This window comes from Dipodomys spectabilis, unplaced genomic scaffold (genome assembly GCF_019054845.1).
Source record: "Dipodomys spectabilis isolate Male_0828 unplaced genomic scaffold, ASM1905484v1 ptg000175l, whole genome shotgun sequence".
Classification (NCBI taxonomy): Eukaryota; Metazoa; Chordata; class Mammalia; order Rodentia; family Heteromyidae; genus Dipodomys; species Dipodomys spectabilis.
In genome coordinates this window covers 19502593-19526553 of record NW_024870852.1, presented here as the reverse complement: position 1 = coordinate 19526553, position 23961 = coordinate 19502593, and the positions used below count along the sequence as shown (strand labels likewise).

Here is a 23961-nt window from a genome sequence, read left to right as displayed (position 1 = left end):
TGCTCTTATTTTGAACAGCGCTGGTGTGAACATTTTGCACACCTGGTAAGGGTTTTCGGGGTTACTGTGCCCCCCTCTCCCTGACTCTCCAGTCACCCGAGTCTCCAGGATGGCCGTCCTCTCCCCTGGGTGCTCTCTTTGGCTTCATCCTCCAGCCCCAATCCTTTCAACCTGGCGATCTCCAGCAGGCCCTGGATCCCAGCTGGGGCCCCCACTAAATCGCCCTAACTGGTCGTTTCTGTCGGGGGGCTGCGGTAAGCGTGGTCTGGCGGGTGGAATCTCTCGGGCCTCCGGCGCGGGCCGCACACAGTAGGCGGCTGGGAGGCATCAGAAGTGTCGTCGTGTCGCTGGAGGAGCCAGGAAGGGGCGGGGGACAGAGCTGGGGCGGTGGCCCTGCCCACAGGAGGCTCTGCCCAAGTTTTTGGGTGCGCAGCGCCCCACAAGAGCAGGGGCGTCCACAATTCCAGGAAATGCAGGGCCGGGGCCAGAGGGCGGGGCGGGGGCTCCGGCGAAAGGCGGGGCGGGCCGCACGGGGCGGGGCTTCGTACAGGGGCGTGGGTCCAGTGGGCGTGGCGAGGGGCGTGGCTGGCTGGCGGGGGCGTGGCTGGCGGGCAGGGTGGAGCCCGGCCCAGTAAAAGTGGCTTGGCGGGCCTCGGTCCTTCAGGACCCACGGGGACGCGGACCCGACCCTGACCCGGCGGAGATTCCACGGGCTTCGGCAGAGGGAGCCGCGCCGGACGCACGCTGGGCACCATGAGCAAGTCGATCGCCTTCGACAATTCCAAAGTGAGCGCGGGCTGGGGCTCCTGGTCTCCCCAGGGTTTGTGGGTCCCAGGCCCGGGCATCCTCACCCCAGAAGCACGCGGGGGCTCTGGCCGGTGCTTTCGTTCTCGGCTCCGGCTCTGGCTCGCCCCCCGGCCGATTCAACGAGCGACCCTGGGGCAGGGAGCGCCCAGACCGCGGAGGCTCGGTGGCCGGCCTCCAGCTCCTGCCCTGCCCCTGCCTGGCCCCGATGGGTCTCAGCCCCGCCGTCTGCCCAGTGGGCACCCAGCGCCGCCGTGGCGCCCAGCATCTGGTGAGCGCGGGCTGGGGTCCCGACGTCCGCGAACCTCGGGGGACGCAGCCCCGGGGTCCACCTCCACACGGGCTCCGGGGAGAGCCCGGGGCGCCCGGTGGGCGGCAGCGGCTTTGTACTTAAGCATCGGGTGGCTCCGGTCTGTGGCTGCGCCCGTGGGAACCACGGGTGAGGTTGGCAGCCGCGCACGGCCCTCCCCCCCGCCCCCAAGCCCGGGGAGCTGGGGAAAGGCCCCCTCCCCACGCTGGGGGCTCTGGGCCTCGGGCTCACACAGTGGGCTTTCCAGTGTGTGTGTGTGTGGGGGGGGGGGGGGAGTGGCAAGACACAACCAATAGCCCCGAGGCAGAGCCCGGTTGTTTCTCCACGGACCAGCTGTGGTGTCTTGGGAACCAGGGAGTTAAAGAGGGTCTGGACGCACGTGGCGGGCTTTGCTGCTCTTTACAGATTCTGTCCAGGGCTGGGCGGGGCCCTGGAGTCAGCCAAGCAGAGTCAATTGGTCAATGGGATGTGAGATGGGGGGGGGGGGGGGGAGGGAGGAGTCAGAGGCTGTCAGCCTCAATTTACTATTATAGATGTAGGTGACGGACTTCCCAGTCTGTGAAGAGAGGGAGGGAGGGTAGGTAGGCTTGGGCCCCCCACTACCCATGCCCTCCTGGGGAAAGTACTCCCTACTCCCAGAGGGAAGTTAGGGAAGTGAGGCTATTCCTCCTGACCCACCCTTACATCTTGTCTGGAGGCCCCTGGACCTGTTATTAGTGCTTCCTGGCCAGCTCAGGACTCTGCCTTTGGGCGGGGAAACCACTTTCCCTAATGGGAATCCAATAGACAGAACCCCTGGACTTAGGGAGGTGGCAACTGATTGCAGTTCATCAGCACTTGCTGTGTGTGCTCCTGTTTGATCCTGGGATACTTGGGGAGCAGCTCTAGAGGAGATACTCTGACCATGACCCCCAGTTTGGGGGCATTGTCCAGTACTCTCAGTTGATTCATGCTGATGGGTCATTTCTCCTGCAGCGCCTCACATGGGGAATGTGCCTGTGTGGGTGGGCTGGATGGCTATCAGGATGCTAATTTGAACATAAAGGTAGTGTCTCCTGCTTTGTCTAAGGTGTGACAAATCTCCTGTCAGAGGGACAGAACACTGCTGGAGCTGGCTGGGGATGTGGGAAGGAGCCACTGTAACCTAGCTAGCTCTGGACAATCAGATAATAAGTGTAGCTCTTTGTATCACTAGCTGGAATTTACTGCAGGCCAATTGTTCTATGGCCTTCTCCTAGTTCCACAGGAACTGCCTAAGTCCACTTGATCCTGGCAAAGACCCTAAGAGGCAATCAAGTGACATCCCTGCTTACCAATGGGGAGACAAGTACAGAGAACTTAGCTAGGCTCAAGACCACACAACCAGGAAGTAGCCAAATTGGAAAGTGAGCCCAGAGAAGACTGGCTTTAAAGTCTACACCCATAAACCAGTTGCAGTGGTGCATGCCTATAATCTCTGCTACCATGATTGGAGAAGGAGGGTTTTGAGTTCCAGGCCAACTTTAGCTACATGATGAGATCTCACTTTACCAGACTTGGGGACTGGAGGTGCCAGCGCCCACTTCCTGGGCCCTTGCTGGATTCTTTAGTTTCTCATATACATCACCTGCCAAGGTTTAGTCAGCTTTAAGAAGGAAAAACAGGGCTAGACTCCCTGTATGCCCAGCAACATAAGAGATGGAGATCAGTAGATTTGTGGTTCAAGTTTGGTCTGAGCAAAAAAGTCAGTGAAGCCTCATCTCAACCAATAAATCTGGGCATGGTGGTACACAGCTATCATCCCAGCTACACAGAAGGTATAAAATAGGAGAGTCATGGTCCAGGCCCACAGGAGCAAAAATGTGAAATCCTGTTTGAAAACTAGACTCTACATTTAAAAAAAAAAAAAGCAAAATCAGCTGGGGCCATCATCTCAAGGGGTAGAGCATGGTCAGCAATGCTGGCCATGTGGCTGCTGTAACAGCTATGACTGCCTCCGGAATGGTACTAGATCCTAGGTGCCTTCCGCAACTTACGTCATGGAATCTTGGATGATTCATCAAGTTAGTTAGGTTCATCCCTACTTACAGAACTGGGAAAAGCTGGGCAGCTTGAGGGATTCAGTTTCTTTTTCTTTCTTTCTTTTCTTTTCTTCTATTTTCTTTTTCTTTTTGTTGGTCATGGGACTTGAACTCTAGGCCTGGGCACTGTCCCTGAGGTCTTCAGCTCAAGAATTGTGCTCTACCTCTTGAGCCACAGTGCCATTTCCGGTTTTTCTGGTGGTTTATTGGAGATAAGAGTCTCACAGGCTTTCCTGCCCAGGCTGGCTTTGAACTGCGATCCTCAGATCTCAGCCTCCTGAGTAGCTAGGATTACAGGCGTGAGCTACTGATGGCCAGCTGAGTCTCGGTTTCTTAACTGTCCCTTCCTCCTGCAGAGGGAACTGGGGCTACACAAACCACCAGTGTGCCTTTATTTCCCTAACATTTGAATATTGACTCTATACCAGACACTGTGCTAGCTTCTTTGCATGTAGTATTGTATTTTTTGCTCCCATCAGCCCTCTGGGGTATGTTCTGTTATTTTCATTTGCATAGGAGGAAACTGACTGTGGGGAAAAGGAAGTTGTCAAAGTTACAACACAGACTTGAACCCAGATCCACCTAAACTGGCAGTTGAACTGCTTTGCAGATTTGCCATTCCCACTGTGGCATGGCAGGGGTGGGGAGAAGTCAGAATCAGGGCAGCTGGCCTAGCAGGTGCCACCCTGGCAGGTACCTTGGCCTGGGCCTTCAGACAGACAGGAAGGGATTCCACCCCTGCCTCCCTGCGTGGTAGCTACAGGAGCTCAGACAACAAATCCTGAATCTTAATCTCCTCCTTGGCACGATGGAATGGAGACACCAGAGTCCTGGGCCTTTGCCTATTGTTCTTCTACAACCTCTGCAGGTGTCAGGGGGTTCTTGGGTGTGTGTTTCCGTCCTGGGGGTGCTGCAAGGGCCCTGGCAGACCTTGCCACCTGTAGTGTCACTCTCTCTTCTTGTCTTCCTGAGACAAAGCCCCTGGGTGCACTGCTCTGGGCTCTCAGTGCCTTTCTGTTACCATAGCCACCTGTTGAAACCAAAATGCCCCTGGGAAGAGCCTGCCTTACCCATTTTTACTCATGTGGCAGTTTTGGGGGTGGGGGGGATGGGGAATGATCAAGATTAAGTTTCATTGTTTGACAGAAGAGGAAGGAAGAACCAAAGAGGGAAAGAGACCTGCCTGTGGTCACACAGGGAGGCAGGGAGGCCAGCTAACCTCCCTATTCAGCCTCCAAACTCAGCATGGGAGGCCCCCTCAGTGGGTTGGGAGAGACTTGTCCATCTGCCCAAGTATCCTGAGTGGGGACACCAGGGAGCTCTCGGACAAGGGAGAAGACCCCACCAGGGCAGCCCAAACTCAGGTTTGATGCTGCATTAGGGGTAAAGCAAATCTACTCCCTAAGTGCTCAGAACAGCTGCAGAGCTGGGGCAGTCTTTATGGCCCTATTGACCAGGGAGATACAACAGGAATTTGAACTTGGGTCCTGGACCTGAGTCCTGACCTGCTTTTGAATCAAGGAAGCTTGAGTGAGTTTCACCTCCCTGTACCTCAGCTTCCCCCCTGTAACATAAGAATTAGACCTGTTCTCATCTCCCAAACACCAAGTGCAGGCCTGGAGCCACGCCAGCCCGCCAGCCAGCCAGCCACAGCTGCTCTTGATCAGCAGCAGCAGTAGCGGCGCCAACTCAGTACCTTGCTGGGTAGGATGCAGAGAACTGGTTGCAGGGGCGAAAACTTCCGGCTTTAAGGTCACGCAACTTCCTGGCTGTGGGGTTCAGTAGTCTGTGACACTCATTAGTCTTTTGTGACCTAAGGTAGGTTTCTTAATCAATCTGAGCTTCAATCTTATCATCTATAAAGTGGGACAATGGGGCTGAGTTCCCAGGTGATTGCCCGTGTGAGTTTTCTCAGGTAAACACTGACCTGGCTGTGTGGGAAACCTCCAAGAGGCTCATGCATAGCAGTGGAATGAATGCTGTCAGGACCCCAAGGAGCATGAGACACTGGGAGATTGCTCAGCCCCTTCTACTCTGCACCCAAATAGGGCAGAGCTTGGAGGCCTCCCTGGAGGAGGTGGAGTTGAAATGGTTTGTTGGCTCAGGGATGCTCTGTTTCCTGGCCTCACCCTCAAAGTCAACCGAGAGACCCTGGGGACATCCAGCACTGGGCTGTGTCCCATGATGTTCATTGCTAAGAGCAGAGCTAGAAACGGAGGGCTAGGGGCTGCAGCAGGCTCTGCCAGACTCAGGGTGGGGAGGTCCACCTTCTTTCAGCTTTGCTGATGGAGGACAGGGAGGGAGAAAGCACATCTTGCTGTGCTAGACACTGCAGGTACAACAGGGTGTCGCAGACGGGTCTCTGCTCTCAGGAACTGCTAATGAGGAGACAGACATGTTATATAAATGAGAAAGAAGCCAGTGGAGTGAAAACGGAACTAGCGGTGTGTCTGGGGGCCTAGAAGCCTGGGGAGCGGTTGTCTGCTTGGGTTTGCCCAGAAGGTAGCCAGTCTCACTGCTTGAGTCAGATCTGGAAGTAGCTGGCCAAGGAATCCAAGACCTGGGTCTTTATACTGGATCTCCATCCTGGCTCTGCCACAGACACACACCAGGTGACCTTGGATGCTGCAGGATGGAAGAGCACCTGTCTGGCATTCACCTATATATGCCTGCCCTGGCACACTGCTCTTGGCTATACTGTGGCTTGAACTCAGGCCTTAAGCTCTTGGGCTGCCCTGTCCCCAGGCCCTTTTAGCTTTAATTATTCTTTTTCCAGGTCGAATATTGCAGGATGTGTGTGTGTGTGTGTGTGTGTGTGTGTGTGTGTGTGTGTGTGTATGGTGTTAAGGTTTGGACTCAGGACCTCCCACTTGCTAGGCAGGCCACGCCTCTAGCTCTTTTTTTTTTTCTTCTTCTTCTTTTTTTTTTTTTTGCACGGGTTGTTTTAAGAAAGGGATTTGTTTTTCCCTGGGCCTGCAGCTGGACCAGGATTCCTCCTATTTGGGGCTTTCCACTGTAGCTGGGATGACAGGCATGTAGTACCACGCCCATTTTCTTTCTGTTAGCATGTAGTGTCACAAACTTTTCTTTGTCAGGCCTAGCCCAGAACCTCCATCCTCCTGTTCTCAGTTGCCTTCATAGCTTGAGTGATAGGTACCCATAACTGTGCCCAACTATTGGTTGACATAGGGTCTAGAGAACTTTTTGTCTGGGCTGGCCTCACACTATAATCCTCTTCATCTCTGCTTCCCAAAAAACTAGGATTATGAGTGTGAATGTCCTACCCAGCTGGGTCTCTCATTTTTGCCAGGCTGGCCTGGGACTGTGATCCTCCTATTTATACCTCCTGTGTAGCTGGGTGATAGACATGCACCACTATACCTGGCAGTAGGCACTGCCAAGCAAGTCTTTGAAAGCCAGGACTCAGTGCTTTTTTCCTTCAGTGCCAGTCACATACTAAATGTCTGGTGATCACTGAGTCCATTTCCTGTTCACGTTGGTCCTGGGAGCACTTCCAGCCCTCCTAACAGCATTCCCAGCTGTGCGTCAGCCCCACCAGGCAAGTGCCAAGGGAAATGATTTCTTCTCAGCAAGGTCAGGAGACTATAATCATGGGCTTGGTGCCAGGGCATTGCTGGGGCTGTGGGCAAGACTTGGGCTTAGAGGTGATAGGACTTGGGTATCAACCTTGCTCCACCCCTATCACTTTGTCATCCTGGGAAGGTCCTTGAACTCCTGTGAGCTGAGTTAGCAAGTTCATTTTGTCGTCTGCCACTAGGACTGGTGTATACCATACCTAGGCATCAGGATTCAATGAGATCGAGTCTGATGATTAGCCAGTAGCTTTACTACTAATCATTACTATTGCCATATTGTTCTTGTCTGAGGTGAGGCCTACAGAGTGATAAGGAATTCAAGAACCAGACCTGGGTTCAGATGCTGGATTGGTTATGTCTTCTTTCAATACTTCTTTGAGCTTCCATTTCCTCATCTGTAAAATGAAAGTGAAGCTGGTGACTCACATCTGTAGTCCTTGCTAGTTAGGAGCCTGAGATTTGAGGATCCTGACACAAAGACTCTTATCTCCAATTAACCAGCAAAAAAACCTAGAAGTAGAGCCACCCAGGCAGACAAATCTGAGAGACTCTTATCTCCAATTAACCATAGTCCCTCCCTCCATCATGATTCTAAGGATGAGGTAAGACATACATAGCAGACATTCAAATGTTAGAGGCTCCCTGCTACTTCTTTATCCAGAATAGTACCAGGAGGTCAGGGCACCACCCCAATCTGCAAGCTTGCACCCCAAGGTCATCTGGGGTGTGTGGACAGACTTTTCCATGGCATCTTTCTAGAATGTTCTATGAGAAGCCGGCCAAAGTTTATGCTACCTATAGAGGTAACTTGTGATTCTGCTTCTCCCCCTACATATGCCTGACAAGGCTCTCAGGAGACTGATACCTGGCCGGGGCGGGGGGGGGGGGGGGGTCGGGCACATTGGGCAGCACCAGGGGAGCTCATGTCCTGCCCAGACTTTCGGAGACCCTCCCCACACCACTGCCTGTGAGACTCTCTCTGCTGACTGCCTATTGTATTCAGACGGGGCGAGTCATCAGCACTCGTGTCTCCTGTTCAGGATTCTTTCCAGCCAGCTTCCCACCCAGCAGGCAGGAAAAGCTTTTAAAAGGTGCCACCCCGATGAAAACCTTTTCTGTTTGAAGTCCTTTATTACAGCTATGAGCTAGATCTCCAGGCAATTCCCAGCCTGCTTCCTGATTGAGATGCTGGACACCTGCTGTGGTCCTGCTTGGCATGCTTCTTCCTCTCTGGGCTTCTCCATGGCTAGCCTCTCTCTCTCTCTCTCTCTCTCTCTCTCTCTCTCTCTCTCTCTCTCTCTCTTTCTCTCTCTCTCTCTCTCTTTCTCTCTCTTCCTCAGTGCTCTTTTCTGATGCCTTTTTTCCATTTCCCTCCTTTCCTGTGTGATTTTCTCCACTGTGAAGCTCTCAGTTCCACGTCTTCCTACAGCCTATGACTGAGTACAGAAAGGTGTGTTTGATTCTGCTCTGCCAGGACACAGGCCTTGTGCTACAGGAATACACAGCCCCAGTCTGAGTGGCCCATGCCAACCGGATGCTGGGAGTCCTGGCTCACATCCATTCACCATGATCCTCCAGCAGGGCTTCTACTTCTGACAGTCATCAAGGCCTAGGAAGATGGCACTGTCTGAGAGGTCCTGCTTTGACATTTCAGTGTTTTGTTTTCCCCAGAAGCAGCTATGCCGACCCATCATGCCTTCCAACAGGGGCAAGCAGCCCCGGGGACCCCCTCTCAGCAACCTGGCGCAGCTCCTCTGTCATCCTTTATACCTGGCCAAATCGTTCCTGCCTCCTAGGCCCTTTGTTTTGTGACAGGGTAGCTCTAGGTAGCTCAGGCTAGTCTTGAACTCTCAAGCCTTCTGCCTTGGCCTCAAACACTTGACTGGCGACCTCAGTTGCCTTCTCTCTCTAGCCAGCTTCAGGTCCTGTGCTCCTTGCAGGTCCTGCAGTGGCCCGCATCCCGTGACCTCCTGCGCAGGAAGCTTCAGTTCCTCCCATAGATCTCATGTCACCATCTCATTTGTCCCCTACACGCTCTGTTCTCTCTGCCTGGAAAGTGCTAGAGCCTTCCTCCTCACCTCACACAGTCGCTTCCTCTTCATCCTTGGTCCTTTAGCTCACAACCCACTTTCTCTAAGCAGCCTGAAGTCTTTCATTTGGTATTTCCTCGTGTGTACTTCCTGAGGGATACTTTTGGTTGTGGACTGTGTTTCTGGATATGACATTTGCTTGGCGTTTCTCCCCGCTTGCTGGAATATGGGCCACAGAACAAGACTTTGTCCTAGGCATCTCTAGGACCCAACAGGGGGCTTCCCAGCTTTTTGTCAAATGCAAGACTCAGAGGTGACATATACTGAGCATTTGCTCTGTCCCTATTGCTCTGTGGCCATTCACGTGACTGAAACTTCCAAAGCACGGGAAAGGTGGGCTTTGCTCCCTGGGTAGCAGCTGAGGACACACAGGCCAGGAAATGACGTGGCTTTTTCCAGGTCACTCAGGCTGAGAGGAGGAAGGGCTAGGATGCCAACTCTCACTGTGAGATGCCCCCTTAGCCACGACACCATCTTGCTTCTGGTAAGATCTTCCCCATCGTCCCATGAGGGCTAAGGAAAAGCAATAGGGACTCAGGGAAGCAAGCCTGCTCACTGTCACTCACACGGCTGGCTAGCTCAGTGAGGCAGTGCTCAGGGCTAGGAGCTTGGACGTTCCAAAATGTGCTGAACTCACTTTGAGAATTCAATAGACCTTTGGCCCAGTGAGACTTGGACTCCCTTGGTCAGGGCACTCGACAACGAACTTGATCCCCAGCTCTGATGTGAGTGCTCTGCCTGGGGCCAGCTGGATGGCTGCTTGCAGAAGAGATCTGGTTGCTCTGAGGCCCCCTGGATAGGAGGCCTTGCTGGAGCAGGGTTTCTTCTACAGGAAAGGAGTCCTGCGGGTGATCCTGAAGTACCCTGGGCCACCATCTCCCCAGCATGGCTCCTCTTCCAGCCAGATTGCTTATCTGAGTCATCAGTGTCCAGAGATGGGTCCACTCTGGCAGAGATGGCTGTTGAGACTTTTCAGGGTCTCCTGGCCTGGGAAAGGTCCTGTAGTTCATGTGAGGGAACCTGCTGTATTGCTCTGGGCACGGCACACATCCTGGTTGAGATGAAGGAACTCTTTCCTTAAAATATACCTATCCACCTCTGCTGTCTTTTTAAATTGTTACAATTACTTTTGGACAGAGAGATGTAATTGCTTCCTGTTTGCTTATTTAAGGAAACTAAGGCTCAGTAAGGTCATGTGCCTTGTCTGAGATCTCATATACACCATCATGGAAGAGCTGGGAGTTAAGCTAGACTCCCTATTCATACACAGCCTTGGCTTTTTGGGGGGGTGAGGGGCAGTCCTGGAGTTTGACCTCAGAGCCTGGGTGTTGTCTCTGAGATTCTCAAGGCTACCACTCTACCACTTGAGCCACAGTGCTACTTACAGCTTTTTCTGAGTAGTTTATTAGAGATGAGAGTCTCAGGGACATTCCTGCCTGGGCTGTCTTTGAACTGGGATCCTCAAATCTCAGCCTCTTGAGTAGCTAGGATGACAGGTGTGAGCCACTGGCACCTGGCTAGGCTTGGCTTTATACACCAGGTGCTACACAGGGCTGGGGTATGCAAGAGGTGATCATGAAGACACCCAAGTGGTCAGGCACAGGTGTCTATGCCTATAATCCTAGCTACTCAGGAGACTGAGCTCTGAGTATTCTGGTTCAAAACTAGCTTAGACAGGAAATTCTGTGATACTCTTAACTTTAACCACCAAAAAGCCAGAATGGAGGTATGGCTTAATTGATAGAACACCAGCCCTGAGTATAAAAGCTAAGGAACTGCACTTAGACCCTTGAGTTCAAGCCCCAGTATTGATACACACAAAAAAAAAAAAAAAAAAAAGAAGAGAAAAGAAAAAAAATGCCTAAGTACTGGCAGCCCTTTCTAGAATACTATAAAGATCTTAGGTAGTCAAATATTAAATTCTGGCAAACTAGATTCCAGTGGTGTCTGCTTCTGAAAATGGATCTGATATCATTCAATTATTCCTGTATTTTGTGGTACTAAAAGGATGGAGCCCAGGGCCTTGCATCTGCGAAGCATTCGCCCCATACAGAGTTATATCCCCAGCTCAGAGCCTGAAATGCATTATAGATACTCCCTAGTTTGGGGATCTGCCATTAATCCTATCAGTTAAACTTGGAGTTGGTTTAGTGAAATGGATAAGAGCAGAGGGCTTGGGCTTGATGGTTCTTATGGAACTGGTCTTATGCTCAGTCAAGAGCAAAAGCCTTGGGATTGGATTTGAGTTTGAATTTTGGTTCCGAATTTTCCATCTGTGGTTCAAGTTCCAGGGTGGATTCCCACTTGTGCTACTTGCTTGCTGTGTGGTATTGGGCAAGATCTTTAACCTCTTTGAATCTCAGTGTCTATAAATGAGATAGAGTTGAACTCACCCCTCAGGTGAGACTAAAAAATGGTGTAATCGAAGGGTCCAGAAGGTGGCTAATGGTCATCATAGATAATGTTGCTGTTAGCTAATCTCTCTCTCTCTCTCTCTCTCTCTCTCTCTCTCTCTCTCTCTCTCCACCTCCCTCCCCCTTTTCTCTCTGCAATTTGCAGGTAGAGCTTCATCTCCACCTGGATGGAGCCATCAATGTTAAAACCATCTTATACTATTCCAAGTAAGTCCACAGATAATACCTGTCCTCCCCAGGGCTCAGGAGGGACCTGCAACTCCTCCCAGAGGCTCCTGGAGAAAGCCAGGGGCACCAGTCCTTCTAGGGGCCCTGTGGGAATCAAGCCTGCCCTGGGCCGGAAGAAATGCTCTGTGGAGACACTGACTCTCGATGACTGAGCCAGGATAGACTGAGAGTGACCACAGCCCCCTCCCTCTCCTTCCCAGGCTGTTAGGGAGATGAGTCCCCCTACTGCACCCACACTTGTTTGTGGGGAGCTGTAAGGACTCACTAGCTCTGGCACATTCTGTCCTATCACTGAGAATCCCCTCAGGCATTCCTGCCCCTCAAGAGGAAACTAGTTCACTCGCAACTCCAAGTCTCCTGGAGAGTTCTGGTAAGTCCACTTCCTCCATCTTGCCATACTTCCAGTGAGCTTTCCTTTCCCCTGGGAGCTGCCATTGAAGTACTGTACTACTTGTATGGGGGAGCCAGCCCTCAGCACTTTCCTGGCTAACCTAGCAGCTCCTCATGCCATCCACTTCACACATGCATGCCTGGAAAGTCCATGGCAGAGATTTGAACCCAGTGCCCTGACCCAAGTCAACTTCCCTTCAACCCTGCTGCTAGAGGTTAGCAGATCTTGTGCATGTCACGTAATAATAGAGATTAATCAGCACCTTATGGCCTTGATGAGGGGTCGAAGGCTCTGCCTTATCTCCGCTTGTCCTTTGGCTATGTGGAGCTGCCAACTATTTCCTTAGGCCCTGTCAAGGTTGTTAGGGTGGGACCCCAGATGAGATCTAATCAGGGCACTGTTTAGGGATTATAGAGCACTCCTTGGTGGGGACAAGAAGGCCAGAGTGTCTCAGGTGAGAGGAGAGGGAGGTCAGGGAGCCGCCAGCATGGCCTGCTTTTCCCTGACTCTGTCACCCGGGTGGGCCCTGGGAGGCATGGCAGGTGCAGGTGGAGTTTGTCCTGCAGTGTGTGCAGGCAGAGGGCTGTAAATAGATGACCAGATGGGGTAGCCAGGAAAGGAAGGATGAGGGGAGACCCTGATCTGTAGCACCTCCCCCCCATACCCCACACCCCACAGCCAGGCCCAGTCCAGGGGCCACATCTCTGTCTCCATGATTTTTCTCATCATTTCTTCTTTCTTCTGTTTCTGGGATCCTGCCCTTTCCGGGGGCTTCTTACCTCTTCCTCAGGATCCTTCACCATGGCCAAAGCACATGGAATCTGGCCACCCTCCCTCCCCATCATTGTGCTGCTCTGAGCCACCCTTGTCCCTCCCTTGCCTCTGACAGAATGGCCCTCCAGTCTGCTGGGCCCCAGGACTGTAGTCTGAGCCATTGTCTTGGGACACAGATTGACAGCTGGCTCCCCTGCAGCCTCTGCAGGGCCAGAGGGCCGGATGAGCCCTTAGGTGGTATCTTTGGGCCCCGCTGCAGCCGGAGACTCAGTTCATCCCCATGGTCCCTGAGCAGCTTCCTTCTGTGCACCACACCGACCCTGCAGCAGCCTATGGGGTCCCGGGCTGGTGAGGATCCACAGCAGGCTGACTGGCAGTATGTCAGGGTGGCCTTGGCGGTACCTACTGGGCACCTACAGGAACTGGGGCATATGCAGGAGGCCTAGGGAGCAGGCATTCATGTAGGAAAACATTTAATTAATTAATTTTTTGCAGTGCTAGGGATTAAACCCAGTGCCTCACACACGCTAGGCAACAGCCCTGCTCTAAGCCACATCCCTGGCTCCCAAATTGCCCTTGCTTCAAAGGGACATTCCTGTTTCAGGCAGGTAACCTCCTCTTGCTTCCTTGAGGACAGTCATGTTGATGTTTTAAGTTCTGGTCGCTATACTGCTTCCTCCAAGTCTATCTCTTTCATATTCTGTCCCTTATATGAGGGGCATCTCTTTGGCTGTCCCTTTTATCTTCAAGATGGTTCACACACACACACACACACACACACACACACACACACACACACACACACACACGCATGAGCTGGGTGGAGCCATCCAAGCTCACAGGGGAGATTAAGGTTGCAGAGGAGTTGCAGGAGAGGAAGAGACACTGCTAGAGAACACAGCTCTCCAAGCCAGACAGGTGTTCCCAGCGGCCTTGCTGAGCCAGGTTGCTGCCCAGCCTGAGCTGGAGGCTGGTACGAGGGGACAGATCCCTGAGCCGGGTGGCCAGTGTGCAAGCCCTACTCAGGAGCAGCACACTGGGCCAAACAGGCCACTGTGCTGTGCCAGCCAAGAGGGTGGAGGGGGAAGCCATGGCACCAGCTCCTGTCCCCGGAAACTGTGCTGCTTAGGATATTGCTCCTGGTAGTCCCTGACTGGGCACCAGTCCAGTGGGCTCTGTTCACTGCTGGGGGGGTGGGGAGGAAGTGGGGGGCTTGCCCTGGTACTTAGATCAGCTCCCCAGAGTCCTGAAGGGAGTGTGTATGCATATACACATGTGGACACAAATGAATTCTCGCCCCTCTCTGTCCCCTTAAGTTATGCTGGCTTAGAGCCAGAAGTAGTCCTGGTAAGACTCCAGTCCTGATTCTATTAGCCTTGGGCCTCAGTTTTCCCATCTGTTTGAAGGGAGGATCTGGATGGAGATATTCCTGCTGGGTCAGAGTCCTTGTATCCATCGGTCTGGCTGGGTCCTGCCTGGACCTTCATCCTCTCTTCTTTTCACAGGAAGAGGGGGATCCCCCTCCCAGCTGACACAGAAGAGGAGCTGCAGAAAATCATTGGCATGGACAATCCAACCAGCCTCCCAGACTTCCTGACCAAGTTCAATATCTACATGCCCGTAATTGCGTAAGTGGCCTGCAAGCTCAGGTCCCGGAGCAGTGTCCATCCCTGTGTCTAGGACCAGAGCTGGCCCTTAGGCTGGGGCACTGCCAGAGGCCCCCTGACGCCCCAGCCCTGCCATCACCATTGTATACACTAGAATGAAGCTCTCCATTGCCTTTGGGCCTTGCTTGCCTTCTTAAAAAGTTGGTGTGGTGAGCTGCAGAAGCGGCCAAATAGGAAATGGACAGATCCTAGAATCTGACTCATGAAGTGATTATAATGTTTGGCACTTAACCCTTTCAGTTTGCCGGCAGTGTACAAGAGCTAGCTGTTTATCCCTAGCAAGTGCCTCGTGCTTTGAAGGCTATGGCTTCCTCCATGGCCAGCAGGGGCGCTGGTGTGCCTAGTGACTCCCATGGCTTCTGTTTAAAATAACAGAACATCTTTAGACATAGAATATAGATACTGCTGACTGAATCTTACTTACCTTTTGTAGTCACCAATGGCCTACAAGATAGATATTGCCTGTATTTTTGTTGTTGTAGTTGTTATCCCTTAGCTTTTTTTTTTTTTTTTTTTTTTTTGGGTCCGGTCGTGGGGCCTGAACTCTGGGCCTGGGCACTGTCCCTCAGCTCTTCAGCTCAAGGCTAGCGCTCTACCACTGGAGCCACAGCGCCACTTCCGGGTTTTTTTCTTTTTTGCTTATGTGGTGCTGAGGAATCGAACCCAGGGCCTCTGGCATTGCAAGGCAAGCGCTCTACCACTGAGCCACCTTCCCAGCCCTATCCCTTAGCTTTTTCACTCAAGGTTACGTTCTACCACTTAAGATACAGCTCCACTTCCAGCTTTTTGGTGGTTAATTGGAAATAAGAATCTTAGGGACTTTCCTGCCCTGGATGGCTTCAAACTTTAATCCTCAGATCTCAGCCTCCTGAGTAGCTAGGATTACAAGCGTGAGCCACTGGCGTCTGGCTGACATTGCTTATATTTGCAGAGATAGAAATGGAGGCTCTGGACAATGCAGAGGTTGTCTCAGACCCACAGCTGGCTAGGGGGCCATTTTGTTGCCCTGGTGTCACCTTGAGCCTTCTGGGATGAGGCAGAGTGCCCCAAGGCAGGCAAGAATCAGGGGTCTGGAAGTTAGGGGTCTAGAAGCTAGCTGGAAAGTCCAGGGATGGGGAAATCAGAGGCACCTAACAGGAGTAAGGGTAGCCAGCCTATACAGGGGTGACATCTGAGGTCAGGTTCGCAGGGCAGGGCAAGCATGGGTGGTGGAAAACTAGCGAAGAGGGTAGAGGTCCATGGGCTGGCAAACATCAGACAGGAGGGGTCCTGAGGAAGGACCAAGTGAGCTCAGGCTACTGGCTCCTAGCTAGAACCTCTGGGCTGTCTGGAAGACATAGCTGCCCTTGTGTTGGCCCTGGTGAGCAGGCAGACTGGTCCCTATATGCTGCGTGGGAACATTGCTGAGCACATGTAGGCAAGCTTCCTGCTCACCAGGAGTCCTGCGTGTACTCACCATCTCTCATGATGCAACCCAGAGGCAGAAGACAGAAGGCGGAAGGGGCCTGGTACCTGTGCTAGTCCTCTGGGGCCATGGCCCACTAGAGGTCATATCATCCCATGGTACAATCAAAGATATCAAAGAAGAAGCCCTGGGCTGGGAAGGTGGCTCAGTGGTAGAGCACTTGCCTTGCATGCCTGAGGCCCTGGGTTCGATTCCTCAGCACCACATAAGCAAAAAGAAAACAGCCAGAAATGGCGCAGTGGCTCAAGTGGTAGAGTGCTAGCCTTGAGCTGAAGAGCTGAGGGACAGTGACCAGACCCAGAGTTCAGGCCCCACAACCGGACCCAAAAAAAAAAAAAAAAATTAAATAAAAGAAGCTCAGGGACAGTGACCAGACCCAGAGTTCAGGCCCCACGACTGGACCCCCCCCCAAAAAAAAAGGACAAAGAAGAAGCCCTTGGTCTAGGTAAACTGAGGTCCAGAGAAGTAGAGTGAGAGCAGGGTCTGAACCTGGGTCTCCTGCCCCCTCATTCAGGGCTTCATTCTTGGAGGGTGTGATTAGAGTATGGGGTGGCAAGAGTAGAGAAGGATTCAGGCCCTTGTCTTCCTGTTTTTATACTGTTGTGGGCCAGGAATATTGCTAGACACTGAAAAGGACCCAGGAGTGGGCACCCAAGGGTGCCACAGGGAACTCTCCTGACCCTTTGAATCTGTAAGCTTCTCCCTGCTTCTGAACTTTCCGACATCTCCATGTGTTCCCATAGTCAAAGCCAAGGGCACCAAGTGTTCAAGAGCCTTGAACATTCCAAGCCTCGCCTCCTGTTCTTCCACCACGCCATGTCTTCCTCTCCTGTCTTCAGAGGCCAAGCATGTCTGACCTCATGCATTCTGCCTTGGCTCTTCCCTCTGCTGGGAAGCCCACAGCTCACCTTATCTTACACAGTGAGGCCTTCTCTGCCAGAGCACCGCTGTTGCCAGCCATGCTTTATCTGTGTCTGTGGGCCTGGCTCTGCCTGACCTGCTGTGTTTGCCGCTCACTTGTGTGCCTGGAGCTCTTGCTGGCAGAGGGGCTCTGTGAGGGGGAGACTGAGTTCCCAGAATGAGCTCCCAGCTGTGGGGAGATGGGGGGATGGGGAGGTGGCTGGGCCTTCAGGCAATGCGGTGAGTGCTCTCCTCCCTGGTGTGGAGCTGAGCACAGGATTGGATGCATTCTCTGTCCCAGAGGGCCAGCATCCTCCTTCTCACCCAGAAGGCCAAGTACTTGCACTATCCCTTCCTCCTGGCTCCAATGAGACCTTTACAGCTCACTCTGTGGTATAGTCCTGAAGCTTGCACTCAGTCCTAAGAACTACAATACTTGGCATTTGTCTCCTCTGTGCCAAGCACTGGCCCAGACGATGTTTATGTGTGGCTGGTTTGTTCTCACATCTAAGTGGTTGGAAGCCATTAGGACTCAGAGGAAATGAGGGACATACTTTAGCATCCTTTTAAAAACATGATTGGTGTGGGTATGTATGTGTTGCTGGATATTGAGCCCAGGGCCTTGCACAGATTGGGAGAGTATCCTTCCACAGAGCACCTCTTGCTCCTGGTTTACATTTTTAAAGGCTTCTTCCAGCTGCTATGTGGGGAAGAGCAGAGGGTAGGTACAGAGACAGAAGGCAATTAGAAACAACATAGTCCCAGCAGGGGGGAGGAGGAGGATTGGCATGCCATCGGAAGTAGAAATGACATTATATTATAAATAAATCTGCTTATCCAGCAGGTGCCAGAGCTTGGGACTAGGAAATGAGGTATTGGGGACAGAAGTAGACCTGATCTGCCCAGGCTTGAGGACAACCTCTTTTGCTCAAGGCTCTTGGAGAAGGTTGACCCTCCAACCCCATCTTCCCTTCCAGGGGCTGCAGGGAGGCCATCAAAAGGATAGCCTATGAGATTGTGGAGATGAAGGCCAAGGAGCGTGTGGTGTACATGGAGGTGCGCTACAGCCCCCACCTGCTGGCCAACTTCAAAGTGGATCCCATCCCCTGGAACCAGGCCGAGTATGTGACAGTGGTAGGAGGGGCTTGCAGAGGGTGTTGGCTGGGTAGGCCCAGCCAGACACAGAAGCAGTATGCGGAGGGATGGAGACAGCCTGACTCTGACACGGCCCATGGCCCCGATCGGCTTTACTTGGCTCTAAGAAGGACAAGAATCACCCCTTAACTTGGTGAAATCAGAAGGCTGTATCTCAATGCCATAGCTCTGCCTGCTGTCAGGAGCATTAGCCTGCTACTGACCTTTAAGGTCCTGCTTTATCCTATAGTTGAAGTGAGTCAGGCTCATTCTTGCCCATCTGCCTATACCCCTCAAATCTCTATTCTGATATACGCTTTAGCCACACTCCCCATCCAGGGGTGGGGAGGGCTGTGTCTAACACCCCCATGCTGGGATCTAGAAGTGTCAGCAGTGCTGGGGTTTGCCAGGACCTCTGTCAGTCTTCTCTCAGAAGAGGAGGGATGTGAGGAGATTTGTTCTTTCTCTGGCCCAGGCCCAAGCTTTCTGTTTGCTTCAGGCCACCTCCTTCTTCTCACACAGAGGGGACCTCACCCCAGATGAAGTGGTTGACCTAGTGAACCAGGGTCTGCGGGAGGGGGAGCAAGCCTTCAATGTCAAGGTCCGGTCCATCCTGTGCTGCATGCGCCACCAGCCCAGTGAGTACCACTCTGCCCTGCCCGGCTGTCCATCTATGCATCTGAACCTGGCTCCTTTGGTGTCCCCCCCTCCCCCCAGAGCACCTTGGCATGATCCTGGGGCTTCCTAAAGGTACCACAGGCCTCCTAGGCAGACTCAGCACTTCTGGACGACAATTTTCTTCCCAGGAAAACAAGGCCTTGGCAGCCACATGACTTCCAGGAAACTCAAAATCAAAGGATCCTGAACATACAAGTCCAGAGAGTTCCCTTGAGACCCTAGGGGCCTGGCCTCACCCTGTCTGAGCCATTAATTGATAGTTTTCGGCATAGCTCTGCTTTGAGGGGTCTCCTGGTCATTGACACTGATCAAACCTCTCTGGCTTGAGCTTCATGGTTCAGAGCTCTTGTGCAACCTTGAGCAAGTCATGACACTTCTCTGTACTTCTCTGACACTTCTCTCAGTTACACTTTCTCCCAGATGGCCGCACCTAACTGCTTTCCTCTGTCCTAAGCATTAATAGGCATCAAAGCCAATGGCCTTTTCCAGAAGGAAAGATTTACCTGCATCAGAGATTTCTACTCATTATTCCCATTTGACAGATGGGGAAACCAAGGCAGAGAAAGGTGAAACCTCTTGTCCCTTAACCAGGAAAGCACAAAGCTTGTGTTCAATCATTGTGTGTGTGTGTGTCTCGTGGTGCCTGGGCCTGGGCCTGGGCCAGTCCCTCAACTCTTCAACTCAAGGCTAGCACTCTACCACTTGAGCCACAGTGCCTCATGCATGCTAGGCAAGCACTCTACCACTAAGCCACCTTCCCAGCCCATTAGTCATTCTTAGTCAATGCACAAGAGTAAGTTTATGGGCTCAGCAATATGGTGTGAGTTACAGCATTTCTTCATCATCTAAGAGGGGTGGGAAGCCCACCTTGGGTAATGTTGCAGGTGCTGAGGAAACAGCTCATCTGCCACTCACTGAGCCCCAGCTCTGTGCTGGTACTTTGCCCCCCAGACCTTGGCGTAGCCTTACCATAGCCCTGGGTAGGGGCAGTCTGAGGCTTAGGCAGAGAATCTGCCAAAAGCCATGTGGTTAGAACACAGCAGCCAGTATCTGAAGTCACTGGCCCTGTCTTGTGTGGGCCTCAGGCAGGGGTATGGGGTGCTGCTGACAGGGCCCCGGGGGGCATCTCTCCACAGGCTGGTCCCTCGAGGTGCTGGAGCTGTGTAAGAAGTACCATCAGAACACTGTGGTGGCCATTGACCTGGCTGGGGACGAGACCATTGTAGGAAGCAGCCTCTTCCCGGGCCACAGGGCAGCCTATGAGGTGGGCCTATGGAAGGGGCTTCGCTGTCCTGAAGGATCTCATAGGGAGAATGTGCATGCTCTGAGTCCCCCCAGGTGTGTCCTGGTTGAAGTTGGGGTCTGGAACTTCATATAAAGAAAAGCCGGCATGCAGTATTGGGAGTGCTGGTTGACCCTCTGCCTGCCTATGATTTGCTGTGTGGCCTTGGACAAAACTGTCTCTCTCTGGGCCTAGTTTTCCTGGTGCCATACTTCCAGTTTGGCCTTGGTCCCATGACTTAATTTTGTGAGCCTCAATTTCCTTTTGTGTAAAATGAGTGTGATGTTTAGAGGTGCTAGAACATGTACACACTTTCAAAGGGTGCCTCTCTTAGACATGCCAGGGGTAGGGTGGGAGGGAGGAGGGGGGGATGGGAGGTGGAATCAAAGCCAGACTGCCCTGTTGAAGCCCAGTCTGTCCATGGGGACCATCAAGCTGGCCAAAATTTAGCCCCCAAGTCTGCTGGAGGCAGGGCCGGCCAAGGCCCTCCCCAGGAAGCCCTGACGTGGCTCTTGTCCTTCCAGGAGGCCGTAAAGAGTGGTATCCATCGCACGGTCCATGCTGGGGAAGTGGGCTCTGCCGAGGTGGTGAGAGAGGTGAGGAGCCACTGGCCACGGGACCCTTCTGGTTGCCCCCTCCACCCCGGCTCACCCCTCTCTCTCCTCCCTCCTTCTCCACAGGCTGTGGATGTCCTCAAGACTGAGAGGGTGGGACATGGCTACCACACCCTGGAGGACGAGGCCCTTTACCAGAGGCTGCGACGGGAGAACATGCACTTTGAAGTAAGGAGCCAGGGCTGGGGGGAACTGTCTCTAACTTTCCCTTCCCCTACTAGACAGAGAGGCCAAAACCCAGGTGGGTCCTGTGGGCTGGTCACTGGACATCCACAGTAGAGGATTCATAGGCCACAGCAGCAGCAAGGCCAATGCAACCTGGCAAGAATGCAGCACAGCAGGTGGCCCTGCCGCTGCAGGGTGTGGCCTGGGGCTACCTGCTGTGCCAGCCACACACCTGCCCTTGCAGGTCTGCCCCTGGTCCAGCTACCTCACAGGCGCCTGGAACCCGAAAACGGAGCATGCAGTTGTTCGGTGAGATGTTTTGTTCCTGGAAAGCCATGGATGGGAGGGAATGCAGGGTCCAGGTACCAGCTCATGCTGGGTCTTAGTTATGAAGTCTCTTCGCTTGGGAAGCAGGTGTGACTGACCTCACCGACAAATGCTCAAGTTTACTGTAATTCGACATCGGCCACCCTCTCCCCTCCATCCTAATTAGCAGAGCCAGGGGCTCTGCAGCAAACTCAGTTCCAGAATGCCACAGAGTGAAATTTCCACACTCCTCTCCTACTTCCTGTTCTGTGCTCCTGGTGCAGCCAGGCACTCCCTAATGCTAGCTTGGGGCTTGCCCCTGGACAGTCTTTCCCCAAGCTACTTCATTCTATGCCATGTCTATCCAGGCCTAAGGTCCTTCTTTTGTCCAGTGACTGAGCCCTGGAACACAATACCTGGTATTAAGAAGGCAAGGCTGCCTTCTGAGGCAGTAAAAACTGGCAATGGTCAGAGCAGTGCTGGTCTGTCAATCAAGGCTATATGGAGGGGAGGGGCTTGTGCTCTGAGGCTCTGATATGGCAGGCCGCCACACCTGGCTTAGCATGTGGCAAGGTACCTGCCAAGTGGAGGTTCTTCAAGACACGTGGGAGGTAGTGAAGCGAGAAAGCCTAGGATAGAACCCAGGCCAGTGACATTTAAGGGACAGAAAAAGGAAAGCCAAAAGTATAGTGTCATAGAGATCTAGGGACAAGACCAAGAGGAGTCAACAGTGTCAATTCTGCTACATAAGTCAAGGATGGGAGAGAGCTAGGAAAGAGCCATTAGATTTGATAGGAATCCAGGGTTAGGAAGTGGAGCTGTGGCTCAAAGTGGTAGAGCACTAGCCTTGAGCAAAAGCTCGGGGAGGCTGGGCAGGTGGCTCAGTGGTAGAGCGCTCGGCTTGCATGCCTGAGGCCCCGGGTTCGATTCCTCAGCACCACAGACACAGAAAAAAGCCGGAAGTGGCGCTGTGGCTCAAGGGGTAGAGCGCCAGCCTTGAGCCAAAGAAGCTCAGGGACAGCGCCCAGGCCCTGAGTTCAAGCCCCAGGAATGGCAAAAAAAAAAAAAAAAGCTCGGGGACAGAGCCCAGGCCTGGAGAGGAGAGGGGGGGGGGGAGAGAGAGAGAGAGAGAGAGAGAGAGAGAGAGAGAGAGAGAGAGGGGAGAAAGGGGGGGAGAGAGAGGGAGAGAGGGGGGAGAAAGGGGAGAGAGAGAGAGAATCCAGAGTTCGATTGGGATTAGCCCAGAGGCAAAGTGCTTGCCTAGCAAATGCAACATTCTGGGTTTGATCAAAAAAAAAGCTGAGATCTGAGGATCACGGTTCAAAGCCATACCAGGCAGAAAAGTCCATGAGAGTCTTATCTCCAATCAACCACCAGAAAGCCAGAAGTGGCACTATGGCCCAAAGTGGTAAAATACTAGCCTTGAGTGAAGAAGCACAGTGACAGTGGCATTAAGCTGTGAGCTGCTAGCTAGGTGGCTCTGGACAAAGTCCCCAGAGTTCTCTGAGTTTGTGTCTCCTCTGTGCCAGGATCCAGTCCTTCAGGAATGTCTGAGGCTGCGGGAGGATCAATGGGGACAGGTGGGGGTAAAAGGAACCTTTCTTCCTTCCCAGCTTCAAGAACGATCAGGCTAACTACTCGATCAACACGGATGACCCTCTCATCTTCAAGTCTACCCTGAACACTGATTACCAGATTATCAAAGGGGACATGGGCTTTACTGAGGAGGAGTTTAAGCGGCTGGTAAGTGGGAGTGAGCTGTCACCATGAAGCCGGCCCCAGGGGCTGAGGCCCTATGCAGGGCCTGGAACCTCAGGATTACTGGCATGTGCCTAAAAGTCCTAACCTGGGTCAGATGTCCTGTCTGAGGGCCAGGTAGTTTAGCCTTTGCTTCAGTCAAGTGCCCTGAGTGGACCCCTCTCTCTGAGGTTTGCTCAGCTGCTTCTACAGTCCAGGCTGAGTCTCAGACCTGGGTTCCAGTGTCCCAAGTATGTCCCTGAGTGGCTCTTCCCTCCCCCCCCCCCCCCCCCATCCCACCGCATCCCTCCAGGCCTTGGCTAACCTACTGCTTACATCCGTGCCATGTGGTCCTGTGTTAAGAACCACATGGTCTCTGCTCTGATGCTTGCTGCCATGGCTGGGGATTCCCTGCCATGTCCTGTGAAGAGCAGGGACTGTCCCTGGGTTACCAAGGGCTCCCCTCTTGCTCTGGCTCCATATCTCCCTCTCTGGCCCTTCTAGAACATCAATGCAGCAAAGTCCAGCTTCCTCCCAGAGGACGATAAGAGAGAGCTCCTCGACCGGCTCTATAAAGACTACAACATGTCACCCTAGAAGGCTGGTATGTTCCTGCCTAGGCCTGCCTTGGCTCCCGCTCGGCTTTCCGTGGGACTTCTAACAAGAGCACTTCTTGGGCAGCACCAAGAATGTGTGATGACTGCCTGGCGCTCTCATGGCCACCTCTCAGCAGTGGCTTATTTTTGTGTGACTGTTTGCCTGAGGGGAAACTTCCTGATGGCCAGTCTACACCATCTGGGGCAGCTTGTGCTGTTGCCATGGCTGCCTAAAGCCCAGGGCAGGGAGCTGGGCCAGGTCCTCATTTTGTTCCTACCTTCCTGGGCAGGCTCAGTGGGGCACTCCCTTGCTCAAAGCCTCAGTCCTGTCACCTGTAGAAGGGGTTCTTTCCTGGTTTTGGAGTGCTGTGATTTTTACACTACACTGCTGACTTCCGCTCCTCTGACTTGACAGCAGAGCAGGACCCCTGAAGAGGACTTGGCTGCCTCTGAGCCCTCACCCTGTGGATGGGATCTTCACAACTCCGTGGGATCAAGTGACACTCTGACCTTTATTTCTTCCAGGAAGACTGAGCCAATAGTCAGCTCCTGATGCTCTTATAGCTGTAAGGCTGTCTGTGTACAGACAGACCTCTGCAGGGCCTTGTCTCTCCTCTGATCATGTCATGTACCAATGGCACATATGAATCTGGAACCTCCTCTTAAGGTGATTCATGCTAAAAAAAAATCTGGTGCTCAATAAAGCAGCTGGTGGCTAGTGTGGTGCAGCACATGTGTGTGGTCTTGGGC

The 23961-nt window shown here is 53.0% G+C and overlaps 1 protein-coding gene across 2 annotated transcripts; it reads left to right on the top strand.

Moving 5' to 3' along the window:
* The first annotated feature begins 646 nt into the window (after positions 1 to 646).
* Positions 647 to 23944, top strand: Ada (adenosine deaminase). 2 transcript variants are annotated; one of them, XM_042694774.1, is made up of 12 exons: positions 647 to 786; positions 11420 to 11481; positions 14173 to 14295; positions 17677 to 17820; positions 18356 to 18471; positions 19648 to 19775; positions 20318 to 20389; positions 20474 to 20575; positions 20817 to 20881; positions 22492 to 22621; positions 23120 to 23219; positions 23630 to 23944. In XM_042694774.1, the coding sequence occupies exons 1-11, from the start codon at positions 754 to 756 to the stop codon at positions 23210 to 23212; spliced, it is 1068 nt and encodes a 355-aa protein (XP_042550708.1). In that variant the 5' UTR covers positions 647 to 753; the 3' UTR covers positions 23213 to 23219; positions 23630 to 23944. The 2 variants fall into 2 exon arrangements, with proteins under 2 accessions (XP_042550708.1, XP_042550707.1); XM_042694773.1 differs by having other exon boundaries at positions 23627 to 23944.
* Positions 23945 to 23961: the final 17 nt, after the last annotated feature.